The sequence below is a fragment of the Hypanus sabinus genome, chromosome 8 (assembly GCF_030144855.1).
Source record: "Hypanus sabinus isolate sHypSab1 chromosome 8, sHypSab1.hap1, whole genome shotgun sequence".
NCBI classification, from domain to species: domain Eukaryota; kingdom Metazoa; phylum Chordata; class Chondrichthyes; order Myliobatiformes; family Dasyatidae; genus Hypanus; species Hypanus sabinus.
In genome coordinates, this window is record NC_082713.1 from 92,677,456 (window position 1) to 92,694,002 (window position 16,547).

At 41.3% G+C, this 16,547-nt stretch overlaps 1 protein-coding gene across 4 annotated transcripts in view; it reads right to left on the bottom strand.

Annotated features, from left to right (window-relative positions):
• The window catches only part of brwd3 (bromodomain and WD repeat domain containing 3), a 290,623-nt gene that overhangs the window by 248,442 nt on the left and 25,634 nt on the right, over nt 1-16,547 (bottom strand). For all 4 annotated transcript variants that reach the window (XM_059977491.1, XM_059977490.1, XM_059977489.1 and 1 more), the window contains exons 7-8: nt 11,285-11,445; nt 9,574-9,795 (exon numbers count right to left, since the gene is read on the bottom strand). In XM_059977491.1, the coding sequence (XP_059833474.1) occupies nt 9,574-9,795; nt 11,285-11,445 (383 nt within the window). The remainder of the gene's footprint in view (nt 1-9,573; nt 9,796-11,284; nt 11,446-16,547) is intronic.

Sequence of the window (16,547 nt, forward strand, 5' to 3'; positions counted from 1 at the left end):
AGGCCATTTGGCTCTTCAAACCAACACCGCCATTCAATGTGATCATGGCTAATCATCCACAATCAGTACCCCATTCCTGCCTTCTCCCCATATCCCTCGACTCCGCTGTCTTTAAGAGCTCTATCTAACACTTTCTTGAAAGCATCCAGAGAATTGGCCTCCACTGCCTTCTGAGGCAGAGCATTCCATAGATCCATAGCTCTCTAGGTAAAAAAGTTTCTCGTCAACTTCGTTCTTAATGGCCTACCCCTTATTCTTAAACTGTGGCCTCTGGTTCTACACTCCCCCAACATCAGGAACATGTTTCCTTCCTCTAGCGTGTCCAATCTCTTAATAATCTTAGATTTTTCAATCAGATAGATCCCCTCTCATCCTTCTAAATTCCAGTGTTAACAAGCCCAGTCACTCCAATCTTTCAACATACGACAGTCCGCCATCCCGGGAATTAACCTCGTGAACCTACGCTGCACTCCCTCGATAGCAAGAATGTCCTTCCTCAAATTTGGAGACCAAAACTGCACACAATACTCCAGGTGTGATCTCACCAGGGCCCTGTACAACTGCAGAAGGACCTCTTTGCTCCTATACTCAACTCCCCTAGTAAAGCCAACATGCCATTAGCTTTCTTCACTGCCTGCTGTACCTGCATGCTTACTTTCAGCGACTGATGAACAAGGACACCTAGATCTCGTTGTACTTCCCCTTCTCCTAACTTGACACCATTCAGATAGTAATCTGCCTTCCTATTCTTGCCACCAAAGTGGAAAGCGTTGGAGTCTATTGCTACTAAGGATGAGGTTTCAGGTACTTGCAGACTAATGTTAAAATAAATCAAAGTCAGCATAGTTTCTGTAAAGGGAAATCTTTCCAGACAAATCTGTTAAGAGTTCTTCAAGGAATTAACAAGCAGGGTGGACAAAGGAGAGGCAGTGGATGTCATTTACTTGGATTTTCATAAGGCATTTGATAAGGCTGCTTAACAAGATAAAACTTTTGGCATTACAGCAAAGATATTGGCATGGATAGCGAAATGACTGACAGAGAGGAAGCAGCAAGTGAGAATAAAAAGGACCTTTTCTGGTTGGCTGCCAGTGACTAGTTGCGTTCCTCAGGAGTCAGTATTGGGACGATTGCTTTTCACATTGTTTGTCAGTGATTTGGATAATGGAATTGATGGCTTTGTGGATGATACAAAAGTAGGTGCGGGGTAGGTAGTGCTGAGGAAGCTATGCGATTGTAGCAGGACTTAAGACAAATTGGAAGAATGGATAAAAAACTGGCAGATGGAATACAGTGTTGGGAAATGTATGATAATGCATTTTGGTAAAAGGAGCAAAAATGGAGACTATCATCTAAATATGGAGAAGGTTCAAACATCAGAGCTGCAGAAGGGCTTAGTCCTTCTGCAAAACTCCCAGAAGGTTAATTCACAGGTTGAGTCTGTTATAATGAAAGCAAATGCAATATTAGCATTTATTTCAAGGGGATTAGAATATAAAAGCAACGAGATAATACTGAGACTTTACAAAACACTAGTTAGGCCACACTGGAAGTATTGTGAACAGTTTTTGGCTCCATATCTCAGAAAGGATGTGTTGTCAATGGAGAGAATCCAGAGGAGGGGCCAGAGGAGGAGGTGTTGCATTGCTTGTCCGAGAAAATCTTATGGCGGTGCTTAGGAAGGATAGATTAGAGAGCTCCTCTAGGGAGACTATTTGGGTGGAATTGAGGAATGGGAAAGGTGTAGTAACACTGATAGGAGTGTATTATAGGCCACCTAATGGGGAGCGTGAGTTGGAAGAGCAAATGTGTAAGGAGATAGCGGATTGTGGGAGATTTTAATTTTCCACACGTAGACTGGGAAGCTCATTCTGTAAAAGAGCTGGATGGTTTAGAGTTTGTGAAATGTGTGCAGGATAGTTTTTTGCAACAATACATAGAAGTACCGACTAGAGATGGGGCAGTGTTGGATCTCCTGTTAGGGAATGCGATAGGTCAGCTGACAGATGTATGTGTTGGGGAGCACTTCGGTTCCAGTGATCACAATAGCTTTAGCTTCAATATAATTATGGAGAAGGACAGGACAGGACCTAGAGTAGAGCTTTTTGATTGGAGAAAGGCTAACTTTGAGGAGATGCGAAGGGATTCAGAGAGAGTGGATTGGGTCAAGTTGTTTTATGGGAAGGATGTAATAGAGAAATGGAGGTCATTTAAGGGTGAAATTATGAGGGTACAGAATCTTTATGTCCCTGTTAGGTTGCAAGGAAAGGTTAAAGGTTTGAAAGTACCATGGTTTTCAAGGGATATTAGAAATTTGGTTCGGAAAAAGAGGGATGTCTACAATAGGTATAGGCAGCATGGAGTAAAGGAATTGCTCGAGGAATATAAAGAATGTAAAAGGAATCTTAAGAAAGAGATTAGAAAAGCTAAAAGAAGATACGAGGTTGGTTTGGCAAATAAGGTGAAAGTAAATCCGAAAGGTTTCTACAGATATATTAAAAGCAAGAGGATAGTGAGGGATAAAATTGGCCCCTTAGAGAATCAGAGTGGTCAGCTATGTGTGGAGCCAAGGGAGATGGGAGAGATTTTGAACGATTTCTTCTCTTCGGTATTCACTAAGGAGAAGGATATTGAATTGTGTAAGGTGTGGGAAACAAGTAAGGAAGTTATGGAACCTATGACAATTAAAGAGGTGGAAGTACTGGCGCTTTAAAGAAATTTAAAAGTGGATAAATCTCCGGGTCCTGACAGGATATTCCCCAGGACCTTGAGGGAAGTTTGTGTAGAAATAGCAGGAGCTCTGACGGAGATCTTTAACATGTCATTAGAAACGGGGATTGTGCCGGAGGATTGGCGTATTGCTCATGTGGTTCCATTGTTTAAAAAGGGTTCTAGAAGTAAGCATAGCAATTATAGACCTGTCAGTTTGACATCAGTGGTGGGTAAATTAATGGAAAGTATTCTTAGAGATAGTATTAATAATTATCTGGATAGACAGGATCTGATTAGGAGTAGCCAGCATGGATTTGTGCGTGGAAGGTCATGTTTGACAAACCTTATTGAATTTTTTGAAGAAGTTACGAGGAATGTTGATGAGGGTAAGGCAGTGGATGTAGTCTATATGGACTTCAGCAAAGCCTTTGACAAAGTTCCACATGGAAGGTTAGTTAAGAAGGTTCAGTTGTTAGGTATTAATGCTGAGTAATAAAATGGATTCAACAGTGGCTAGATGGGAGATGCCAGAGAGTAGTGGTGGATAATTGTTTATCGGGATGGAGGCCGGTGCCTAGCGGGGTGCCTCAGGGATCTGTTTTGGGCCCAATGTTGTTTGTAATATACATAAATTATCTGGATGATGGGGTGGTAAATTGGATTAGTAAGTATGCCGATGATACTAAGGTAGGAGGTGTTGTGGATAATGAGGTGGGTTTTCAAAGCTTGCAGGGAGATTTATGCCGGTTAGAAGAATGGGCTGAACATTGGCAGATGGAGTTTAATGCTGAGAAGTGTGAGGTTCTACATTTTGGCAGGAATAATCCAAATAGAACATACAGGGTAAATGGTAGGGCATTGAGGAATGCAGAGGAACAGAGAGATCTAGGAATAACAGTGCATAGTTCCCTGAAGGTGGAGTCTCATGTAGATAGGGTGGTGAAGAAGGCTTTTGGAACGCTGGCCTTTATAAATCAAAGCATTGAGTACAGAAGTTGGAATGTAATGTTACAATTGTACAAGGCATTGGCAAGGCCAAATTTAGAATATTGTGTGCAGTTCTGGTCACCGAATTATAGGAAAGATATCAATAAATTAGAGAGAGTGCAGAGACGATTTACTAGGATGTTACCTGGGTTTCAGCACTTAAGTTACAGAGAAAGGTTGAACAAGTTAGGTGTCTATTCATTGGAGCGTTAGAAAGGTTGAGGGGGGATTTGATCGAGTTATTTAAAATTTTGAGAGGGATAGATAGAGTTGACGTGAATAGGCTGTTTCCATTGAGAGTAGGGGGGATTCAAAAGAGAGGACATGATTTGAGAGTTAGGGGGCAGAAGTTTAAGGGAAACATGAGGGGGTATTTCCTTACTTAGAGTGATAGCTGTGTGGAATGAGCTTCCTGTAGAAGTAGTAGAGGCCAGTTCAGTTGTGTCATTTAAGGTAAAATTGGATAGGTATATGGACAGGAAAGGAGTGGAGGGTTATGGGCTGCATGCGGGTAGGTGGGACTAGGTGAGATTAAGAGTTCGGCACGGTCTAGGAGGGCCTGTTTCCGTGCTGTGATTGTTATATATGTTATATGGAGATTCATGAGGATCATTCTGGGAATGAAGGGGTTAACATACAAGGAGCATTGGGCAGCTTGGGCCTGTACTCACTGGAATTAGAAAAATGCATGGGGATCTCATTGAAATCTACTGAATGCTAAAAGGACCAGATAGGGTGGATGTGGATAGGTTGTTTCCTCTATGGTTGGGGTATCCAGAACTAGAGGGCACAGCCTCAAAATTAAAAGGTGACCTTTTAGAACACAGCTAAGGGAGGAATTTTTTTTAGCCAGAGAATAGTGAATCTGTGGAATGCTCTGCCTCAGAGTGCAGTGGAGGCCAACCCTGTGGATATATGTAAGGCAGAAGTTGGTAATTTCCTGATCAGTCAGGGCATCAAAGGACATGGCGTGATGACACATGTATGGGGTTGAGTGGGATCCAGGATCAGCCATGATGGAAAGGCGGAGCAAACTCAATGCGCTGATTGGTCTAATTCTGTTCCTATGTCTTTCAGTCTTACTGTCAATTAGATTCTTCATATGAGACATTATGTATAGAGCTTACAGGCATCATAACTGTCAGCCAAAGACAGAAAAGCAGTTACACAGACAAATTACAAAGTAATAAGGAATTTCAACTTCCCCAACATTAACTGGCATTGATCTAATGTAAAAAGCTTAGAAGGGGTGGAATATTAAAAGTGGAATAGGAGAGTTTTGGAGCCAGTATTTTGATAGTGTGGAACAGGTCCTAATCTTACAGAAATTTCTTAGAAAAGCACTTGCAGAGTCATTGAGAGAACATTCTGAGATAGAGAACATAACTCTAAATTACTGAGAAGCTATAGAAAGGAATGTTCAGTAGTTAAGCTTCTAAACTTGCCAAAAGCCAGTCTTAAATATCATAAAAACCCAGGCAAAAGTCAGCCAGGAGCAGGTACTTGCAAGTACATCAACATCATTTAAAATGAAAGAATGATAGTCTTTGCCCAACATGAAAATTATGAATCGCAAAGTGGACAGATAAAGAGAACATATCTGGCAGTATAGGAAGCAGAAAATGGGAAAGAAATGTGAAAGGGTGCTTTCATTGCTATTTTGTGCTCTTGATTTTTTACAAATGTATGCTGAAGGTGTAAGTGAGGTCTTGAAGTGAATAGCCTAAGACGACGAACACAAATTGGGGAAATGGAAATCTGCTTCGTTTGTCATTAATGAAAAACAACACACACAAAATGCTGGAAGAACTCAGCAGGTGAAGCATCTATGGAAATGAATAAACAGTCGATGTTTCTGGCCAAGATGCTTCATTGGAAAGGAAAGGGGAAACAGCCAGAATATGAGGTTGGAGGGAGGGGGAGGATAGATTTACAAGCTAGAAGGTGGTGTGAAGTCAGTTGGGTGGGAGGAGGTGAAGTAAGAAGTTGGGAGGTGATAAGTGGAAAAGGTAAAGGGCAGGAAAAGAATGAATCTGATAGGAGAGGAGAGTGGACCACAGGAGAAAGGGAAGGACGACAGAGAAGTGATAGGCATGTGAGCAGAAGAGGTAAGTGGGGGCCGGGGGGGAGAGATTGGGAATTGAAGAGGGAAGGAGGAGGGAGAAGTATTATTGAAACTTGGGAAATCTACTTTAATGCCATCAGTTTGGCGACTACCCAGACAGAACTCCTCCAACGTGAGAAGCAGTTGTGCAGTGGACCTACATATCAGGATGAGATTGGTATTGGAATTAAAATGGTTGGCCAACAGGAAACCGAAAAGAAACATGTATTGGCCATCTTAGTGAGCTTAAAGATTATTAAATTCCCAGGGTCTAATGAGACGCATCCCCAGATGCCAAGGAAGAGAATGCAGATGCCCATTCAGAAATTGTTCAATATTTGTGGCTATAATTGAGACTAAAGAACAGCAGATGCAATAACTTAATTAAAAAAATAAGGTTAATTATAGGACATTTAGTTTAATGTCATTTGGCAGGAGGTTATTGGGGGGAAAAACAAAACCCAAGGGAGATGAAAAGTGCAAATTGGAAAAGGCTGGGATTAATCAAAAGAAGTCATCATAATTTAAGAAGAGATCATGTCTGGTCAATCTGATTGACTTTTCTAAAGTATTGATAAGGGCAGTGAAGCTAATGCCAGAATCAGGTTTAATATCACTGGCATATGCTGTGAAATTTGTTTTGGAGCAACAGTACATTGCAATACACTAAAAAGCTATAAATTACAATAAGTATATATAAAAAAAATGAAAATTTAACTGATTAGTAGTGTAAAAAGAGAGAAAAAAATACTGAGGAAGTGCTCATTGACTACTCAGAAATCTGATGGCGCAGGGGAAGAAGCTGTTCCTGAGACATTAAGTGTGTGTTTTCTGGCTCCTGTACTCCTCCTCGATGGTGGCAATGAGAAGAGGGCATGTTCTGGGTGATGGAGTTCCTTAATGGAGTTCCTTTCTGAGGCATCACCTTTTGAAGTTGTCCTCAATGCTGTGGAAGCTAGTGTCCATGATGAAACTGCTTAAGTTTACAACTTTCTGCAGCTTTTTCCTGATCCTATGCAGTGGTTCCTCCACACCAGAAGGTGATGCAAAAAGTAGCTAAGTTATCCATGGAACCCCTATAGAAATTTGTGAACGCCTTTGGTGACACACCAATTCTCCACAAACTTCTGAAATGTAGCTGCTGTCATGAATGCTTCAATATGTTGGGCCCAGGATAGATCCGCGGAGATATTGACACCCACGAACTTGAAACAGCTTGCCCTCTTCACTTTTGATCCCTATATGAGAACTGATGTTTGTTCCCTTGACTTACCCCTCCTGAAGTCCACTATCAATGGCATTTAATCTGGGCCTAGCCACACAATCGTGGCTGTAGAGAGTACAGCAAAAGACTAAGCACACATCAGTGGGTTTATCAGCGAGAAGGAGAAGTTCCTTTCAATATGCAGAGACTGTGGTCTACCGGTGAGTAAGTCAAGGATCCAGTCGCAGAGAGGTATAGACCCAGATTTTGGAGCTTGTTGATTAGAACTGAGAATATGATTGTATTGAACACTAAGCTGTATAAAAAAAACAGCAGCCTCACATAAGTATTGCTATTATCCTGGTGATCGAAGGCTGAGTGGAGAGCCAATGGGATTGCATCCACTGTAGACTTATTGTAGCTACTGGCAAATTGCAGTGGGTCCAGGTCCTTGCCTTAGGCAGGAGTTAATTCTAGCCATGACCGACATCTAAAAGCACTTCATCACCGTAGCAGTGAGTGCCACTGCAATAGTCATTGAGGCAGTTCACCATACTCTTCTTGGGCACTGGCATGATTGTCACTCTTTTGAAGCAAATTGGAACTTCCAACTGCAGTAGTGAAAGATTGAAGATGTCCTTCAACACTCTGATCAGTTAGTTGCACAGGTCTTCAGAGCTCTACCAGGTAGCAGCTTTACCTCTCATCATCTTAGAGGTGTTATAAGATGAGAGGCATTGATCCTGTGGATAGCCAGAAGCTTGTTCCCAGGGCTGAAACGGCTAACACAAGACAGCATAGTTTTAAGGTGCTTGGAAATAGGGCAGAAGGTATGTCAGGGGCAGGCTTTTCCACACAAAGAGTGGTGGGTGCATGGAATACACTGCCAGTGACGATGCCAGAGGCAGATACAATAGGGTCTTTTAAGAGACTCAGATAGGTACATGGAGCTTAGAAAAATAAAAGACTACACAGTAGGGAAATCTTAGGCAGGTTCTCCAATAGGTTACATGGTCAGTACAATATTGTGGGCCAAAGGGCCTGTAATGTGCTGTAGATTTCAATGTTCTATGTATACCAATAGGGCCTGACACTTTGTAAAAGTTCACACTCTCAAAAGACATTCTGATACTGGCCTCTGAGATAAAGATCACTGGGTGACCAGATGCTGCAGGGAATCGCACAGGTGTGGTTTTATTCTTCCTTTCAAAGTATGCATAAAAGGCATTGAACTCATTTGGGAGTGAAGCGTTGCAGCCATTCATGATGATAGATTTTGCTTTGTAGGAAATAATAGCCCGCAAACCCTGCCATAGTTCATCCATGGTTTCTGCTTTGGATATTAGGATATATTCTCAAATGCACTCATCCACATAGGTCTTGATGAAGTCAGTGATAGTGATATTCATTCAGACTTGCAGATGAATTCCTGGATTCTGTGCAGTCCATTGACTCGAAGCAGTCCTGTAAGCGCTCCTCCTCCTCCCCTGTCGATACCTTCTAGGTTCTCACCACTGGTGCTACAGTCTTTAATCTGTGCCTCCAATCTGGAAGTAGTAGTCCAGCCAGGTGATCAAACTTTCCATAGTGTGGGTATGGGATAGTACAGTAAGCATTCTTGACAGTGGTATAACAGTGGTCAAATGTGTTGGTTCCTCTAGTTCTACAGGTGATATGTTGGTGGCCAATTTTCAGAGACTCTTCAAGCTGGCCTGATTGAAATCTTCCACAATGATAGGGAAAGCATCAGGGTGAGCAGTTTCATGCCTACTGATTATGTTGCTCAGTTCCTCTGATGCTTGCTTAACACTGGTCTGAGCTGAAACGTACACCTCTATCAGGATATAATAAAATGATGATAAAATTCAGATAACAAATGCATAAATCTACATCAACTTCACTAAAATTGTTGAAAAGATTCTACACAGGAAACCAGACCAACTAATACAGTCATGGGATTCATAGCAAGTTGGCAAATTTTATCCAACACTGGCTTTGTCATAAGAGACGGACAGTTGTTTTTTAGTAATTGTAAGCCAGTAACCAGTGGTGTATCTCCAGTGTAACAGTGGAACCTGCTGAGACCCTTACTGTTTGTTGCATGCATGAACTAGTTGGAGATGAATGCAAGAATGGATAATCCAAACTTTCCTTAGAGTAGAGGAGGTTAAAGTATGCAAAATTGCAAGGGAAGAGACAAAGATAGAGTAAACCATGTAAAATTATTCCCTAAGTGAGTGGTTGAAATTGAAATTGCATAGCATAGAGATTGAGAATCTCCAAGACTTAAGCAACATTTGCACAAGAACTTGTACTATCGAGGCACAGACAGTTGTGGATCAAATGCTGATGTGGGTAGTAGTTGGATTTGAAAGCCAAAAGGGTTGTTTCTGTGCTCTGAATTTTATGCTCTTGATGGCTTCAAGACAGCATCAATAATTTGAAAGCTAATTAAAACTAGCTTTACAAATGGAAGAATGATTAAGTACAATTTAAAATCATGGATTATTTCCATGAAATAACAAGACATAAATAGGCACAATTTACAGAGATACAACTCCATTACCAATAAAGAAGTGATAGATCCAGTATGCCCTTGCAACACAGCGATAGGAGCACATGTCCGTAAGCACCAAACACGGATCACTTTATCACAGCTGCCTGCAGCAATCAATGTGTTCTCGTAGTTAACAGCCATATCAGAAATCTCTGCAGAGTGGCCACGAAGAGTAGACAGAAGACGCCCATCATCAGTGGCCCAAATCTTCACCAAACAATCATCTGAACCCTAGAATGAAGAGAATAAATCTCAAAATTCAGATGTGTAACATTTAAGCAAATTACGTATTACTGAACCAATCACATCACTCAAGCTTTAATAATGTTAATAAGGTTAATAGTAACCTGGTTACTACACAGATGCCATAAAACTAAATTTTCATTCAATTTCACAGACTTATCAAAAACACAGATTCTGCACATGCTGGAAATCCAGAGCAACACACACAAATGGTGGAGGAACTCAACAGGTCAGGCAGCATCCATGAAAGTGAATAGGCAATGTACATTTTGGGCCAAGACCTTTCATCAGGACTGGAAAGGAAGGGATAAGACCCCAGGGGAGAGGAGAAGGTGATAGGTAACTAGGAAAGATAAAGAGCAAGAGAAGGAAGATTCTGATAGCACAGCAGAGTGGGCCATGGGAGAAAGGGAAGGAGAGGGGCACCAGGGGTAGAGTGAGGAATAGGAGAAGAGGGACAGAGAGAGGGGAAAAGAAAGTAACGAGAGAAAAAAAATTACCAGAACAAATCAATCTTCATGCCATTAGTTTGGAGACTACCTAGATAGAATATGAAGTTTTGCTCTTCCACCTGATAGAAGAGGAGGCCACGATCCAACATGTCAAAACAGGAATGGGGATAATAATTAACATGGTTGGCGACCGGGAAAATCCGCTTTTGGCGAATGGTGCAGAGGTGCTCAACAGAGCAGTCCCCTAATTTATGCCAGGTCTCAATAGTGTAGAGAAGGTCACATCAGAAGCACAAATCTCAAAATGCTTTCAAAGCAAATACTTATTGTAGGATATAATATAGGGTAAAATCCAAGATCAATTGGAACTACCACTCCTTAAAATTTCAAAGTTCCAGTTTCTTCCCTTGAAAAACCAATTGGAAAATTACTTAAATTATTGGTAGAAATCCATTTGTTGAGCTTCAGTTTCTAAGTTGTTAGAATTGGACAGGAAACAGAACCTCAACACCCAAAACACATCAGCTTTTGCACTCCAAGAACCTTTCACTTCGTTTCTCCAAGCTTTTAGCCCCTTTCTCTCACTAGCTCATTTTAATGCATGTGTAATTCATCTCAACCTTTCAATGTGGCAGGTTTTCATACTGATAAATTCATGTTTTAGTCCTAAATTATTTATAGTTCAACCCAAGCTTTACTGAAATTTAAAATATCTCAATTTGATCACAAATTCTACAAAATGTGTTCTATCATAAAGGCATAGGAATTCAAATCTTTAGTTCTGAAAGGGGCATGCAATTTAGCAATAGATTGACACTGGTATACAGTATACAAACCACACAATGCATAAATTAGATCATTCCCAAAAATACTCAAATTATCAATTTAAATTTTTCTTAAACAGGTTGGTGCAATGATTCACCTCATCATTAATCAAAATTATCACCCAAGTCCATTTCTACATACTTCATGCTTTTTATTTACTGATATATGCCCATTAGGTTTTACACCATGAAACTACTCACTGTGAAAATTCTCCTCCCTGTACGATCAAAAGCTACACAATATACAGAGGAAAGATGCCCAAGTATCCTCTTGTACATTTTCACATGTTGATAAGCCACAACAGGAAAAACATAGCTATGCCGTCCACATCCTGTCAGTTGCTTTGCAGTAGCAATATTCACTGAAATCAATAAATGACAAAATTCTAATAAGTTTCATGTAATCAAAAATACAAGTCAATTTAATAGCAAAGGCAAAATAAAACAAAGTACTCTCTGCTTCCATTTTTTCTTTTCAATATACCAAGGGTCTGTAATGTGTGCACATAAATGCATTGTGTCCAGTAACTTGCCTTACCTGTTCCATCAAAACTAAGTTACTGTTCTCTGTTGCATTGGACCCTCTCATGAAATCATAAACCTGTACAGCACAGAAACAGGCCATTCAGCTAATATGTGCCAATCAGTAGGTACCCTTCCTTATTAATCCAATCACCCAACACTTGAACACAGCCTTCTATGACAAAGTGATTTGATTGTTCCTATAGACATGTCTTAAAAGCTGACACAGTAACTCAGCTTCAATCACTCTTTCAGGCAAAGCACTCCAGGTACAGTTTTAGGCATGTATATTGGTTGGAGTGATGTTTTAGGCATCACTGAGTCATGGCTGAAAGAAGGCCATAGCTGGGAGCTTCAAAGTATATACTTTATATCGAAAGGACATGCAGGAAGGCATAGGTGGTGGTGTGGTTCGGTTGGTAACCAATTGAATTACATCTTCAGAAAGAAGTGACATAAGGTCAGAGAATATTGAAACTTTTCGGGTGGTGTTAAGAAACTGAATGGGTGAAAAAAAAATTACGGGATTCAAATATAGCCCTCCAAGTAGCAGCGGAAACGTAGGGTTGAGATTGCAAGAGAGCTGGAAATAGCATGTAATAAGGGTAATATCACAATTGTAAATGGGGGACTTCAATATGCAAGGGGATTGGTAAAATTAGGTTGGCGTTGTATCACAACAGGGAATTTGTTGAATGCTAGAGCAGCATGTGCTCTAGCACTGAAGCTTATGCTTCAGCCTATAAGACCATAAGACATAGGAGCAGAAGTAAGCCATTCAGCCCATCGAGTCTGCTCCGCCATTCAACCATGGGCTGATCCAATTCTTCCAGTCATCCCCACTCCCCTGCCTTCTTCCCATACCCTTTGATGCCCTGGCTGATCAGGAACCTATCTATCTCTGCCTTAAATGCACCCAATGACATGACCTCCAGTCGCTCGTGGCAACAAATTCCACAGCTTTACCATCATCTGACTACCCTACTCAGGGAAGACCTATTTAAGATTGGGTGTTGTGTAATAACCCAGATCTTAGATGAGAGTTGATAATAGACCACTAGAAAATGATGCTGGTGAGGTAGTAATGGCAGGTGAACTTCATGATTACTTAGCATCAGTCTTCACTGCAGAAGACACTAGCCGTGTGTCAGAGGTCCACTAGTGTCAGGGAACAATAGTGAGGCCCACTGCTATTACAAAGGAAAAAATGTAGGGAAACTGAAAGGTCTTAAGTTGGATAAATCATCTGGACCAGATGCACTACATCCCAGAGTCCTGAGATCGGTTACTGAAGAGATAACAGATGCATTGGTCATGATCTTTCAAGAATCACTGGCATGGTCCCAGTGGACTGGAAACTTGAAAATGTCACTCCACTCTTTAAGAATGGAAGAAGGCCAACGGAAGAAAGGAAATAATAGGCCAATTAGCCCAATCTCAGTGGTTAGGAAAGCATTGGAGTCTACTATTATGTTTTAGGGTACTCAGAATCTAATGATAAAATAAGTCAAAGTCAGCATGGTTTCTGTAAAGGGAAACCTTTCCTGACAAGCTGCTAGAGTTCTTCGAGGAAGTAACCAACAGGGTGGGCAAAGGATGTGCGTAGGTTACCGCGCAAAAAAAAAACACAAGTTCTCCAAGTTGGAACAGGTACATCCAGTATTATTCAGCATCAGTTAGTCAAAAGTTTGTCTTCCTATATATTTTACCTTTCTATGTATATAACACACTTAAGAAACATATATATTTCAACAATTAAACCACTGTATTTATTAGTAATAATTGTAGCTTTCATCAGGCAGGGCCTTCACATGCTCCATTATTTTCACTTTATCCTAACTGTAGCCTAACGCTTTTCCAATGACCAATGGTGTTTCACCTCTTTCCAGTCGCTTATTAATGGCACTTTATTTTCAACTGTGATTGTTTTCCGGAACAGAAACACTGCAGGCAGTGGGTCCTGAGCCCCACCGGGTTCTGAAGTCCACCGCACTGAGACAGGTTAAATGAGCTCCGGAGCTCCACCGGGTCCTTAAGTCCACTGTCTTGAGCATCCACGTTTTTTAGTATCCGCAGGGGGTCCCAGAACCAATCCCCTGTCGATAAGGGGGGGGCCAACTGTACATGAATACTGAAGTACTATGCAAATCTTAGGCACTTTAGCTGTACATGTGGGTCTTTTGCACAGTACCATACTTCCCCTCAATTCCTCTCTGAATCTCTATTCCCTTATCCTAAACTAAAGCACTTTAGTTTTATAGATCCCTGATTTGGGAGAAATCTATCTATAACCCTCAGATTTATGTACCCAGTCACACCCTCTGTTAACCTCCCCCACTTGAGGGAGGAAAGATTTACTTTCTCCAGTCTGTCCTCAGGTAATACTCTGGTGAATCTCTTCTGCACCCTCTCCATTGCTATCATATCCTTCCTATAGTGTGGTATCCAGAACAGTATGCAGTAGTCCAGGCAAAGTTTGAACAAGTTTTATAAACATAAAGCATAATTTCCTTACATTAGTATTCAATTCCCCAAATAATGAAAGCCTGCATTCCACATGCTTTCCTAATCACACTATCAAACTATATTACCACTTTCAAAGATCTATGGACTTGTGACCAAGGTCCTTCCAGTCTTTGATATTCCAAAAGATTCAAGTTTCACTCCAAGAATACACCACCTCACATTTGTCTGGATTGAACATCATCTGCCATTTTCAACTTATTTCACCACAACAGTAGTGTCTCTTTATAGCCTATGACTAACTTCCACAATAATAACTCTGCCCATCTAAACATTATGCACAAACTTACTGACCTTCCTCCCTATATCCACATCATTCATAATTATTATGCTACAAACAAGGGTCCTAGCACCAATCTCCATGGAACAATGCTAGTTACAGGCATCCAATAACAAAAACAACCCTATACCATCACTCTGTCTCCTATCGTCAGGCCAACCTTGGATACAACTTGCCTATGTTGATTTTACTGTGATCTACATATTGACAGTGTGTTTTCAAGCTGATTAAGCAATCTGAGAAGGTTCCAGGAGGGGAGCAGCATCGACGCCAAAAACTTAGAGAAGCATGAGCCCATGACTGACTCAATTTCTTGTCGATTACAACATTGCGAAAGATTGAAACATCAAGGCAAGTGAGGAAGGCAAGCGTGTGTCCTGTGTCATCTGCCAACCTCGTGCTCACTACCACTGGAGGAAGGTGCCTGCGTGTGACAGTCTCTCTCTCTCTCCCTCTCACTGTTGCCGAGGGAAGGTCCCTGCATTCAAATGGTCTCTCTCTGTCCTCGATGGTACCAAAGTTTATGGATTGGATTGTAGTTACTCCTTTTCCTGTTGCTTTGGGTGATTTTGAATCAGGGCACCCTGCAGATAATGAATATCGAGCTGAACTGAGTATGGCTCTTGATTTTGTTTTATATTCTGTATTGGCATTCGTTCTTTCTTGTTGCAAATTGCACAATTTGCTTTTTTGTACATTGGGGGCAGAGTTGATGGTTTTCTTTGAACAGGTTCCAAGGTTTTCTTTGTTTCATGGTTTTCTGTGGAGAAGATAAATCTCAGGGTTGTAACACACACAAAATGCTGGAGCAACTCAGCAGGCCAGACAGCATCTATGGAAAAGAGTAAACAGTCGATGTTTTGGGCCAAAACCCTTCAGCAGGATGTATACTGCTTTCATACTTTGATAATAAATGTACTTTGAATCCCTTAAAGTACATTAAATTGCATCAATATTTTATAAATTGCATCAATTAAATTGCATCATTAATATACTGTGTGACTTCCTTAAAGAATTCAATAAAACCAGTCAGACAGGATTGTCCTTGACAAAGCCATATAGTACCCATCAATCCACTTCCTCAATTTTTCCAGTATCTTCCTACCAGTGATGTTAGACTCAGATCTACAGTTACCCAGCTTCCCCCTGCTGCCTTTCTTGGAAAAAGGGGACATGTTTGCTGTCTTCCAATCATCTGGTACCACATTTGTATCTAGCACAGATTTAGAAATCTCAGAGCCACAGCAATCTTTTTCTTTGCCATATAGAATTCTGCTTCAATAAAACCCAAATGCTTTGGTTCCCCCCCCCCCCCCACCCCCATAACTGGCTATCTGAAATGCCTATTCACATTTCAATAATAGTAGACCGAACCATCCTGGCCTAAACTCAAATGTTTCATCAGACCAACATCAACCCCCACCAATCTGTTATAATTGGGTCAGTAGCCAGTATTCAAATTTATTACGTAAACACGAGGAAATCTGCAAATGCTGGAATTTCAAACAACACACACAAACTGCTGGTGGAACACAGCAGGCCAGGCAGCATCTATAGGGAGAAGCACTGTCAACGTTTCGGGCCGAGACCCTTCATCAGGACTAACTGAAAGGAAAGATACCAAGAGATTTGAAAGGAGGAGGGGGAGGGGAAATGCGAAATGATAGGAGAAGACCAGAGGGGGTGGGATGAAGCTAAGAGCTGGAAAGGTCATTGGCGAAAGTGATACAGAGCTGGAGAAGGGAAAGGATCATGAGACGGGAGGCCTAGGGAGAAAGAAAGGTGAATGGGAGCACCAGAGGGAGATGGAGAACAGGCAGAGTGATGGGCAGAGAGAGAGGAAAAAAAACAAACAACTAAATATATCAGGGATGGGGTAAGAAGGGGAGGAGGGGCATTAACGGAAGTTAGCAAAGTCAATGTTCATGCCATCAGGTTGAAGGCTACCCAGCCAGTATATAAGGTGTTGTTCCTCCAACTGAGTGTAGCTTCATCTTGACTGTAGAGGAGAACATGGATAGACATATCAGAATGGGAATGGGACGTGGAACTAAAATGTGTGGCCACTGGGAGACCCTGCTTTCTCTGGCGGACTGAGCGTAGGTGTTCAGTGAAACAGTCTCCCAGTCTGCGTCGGAT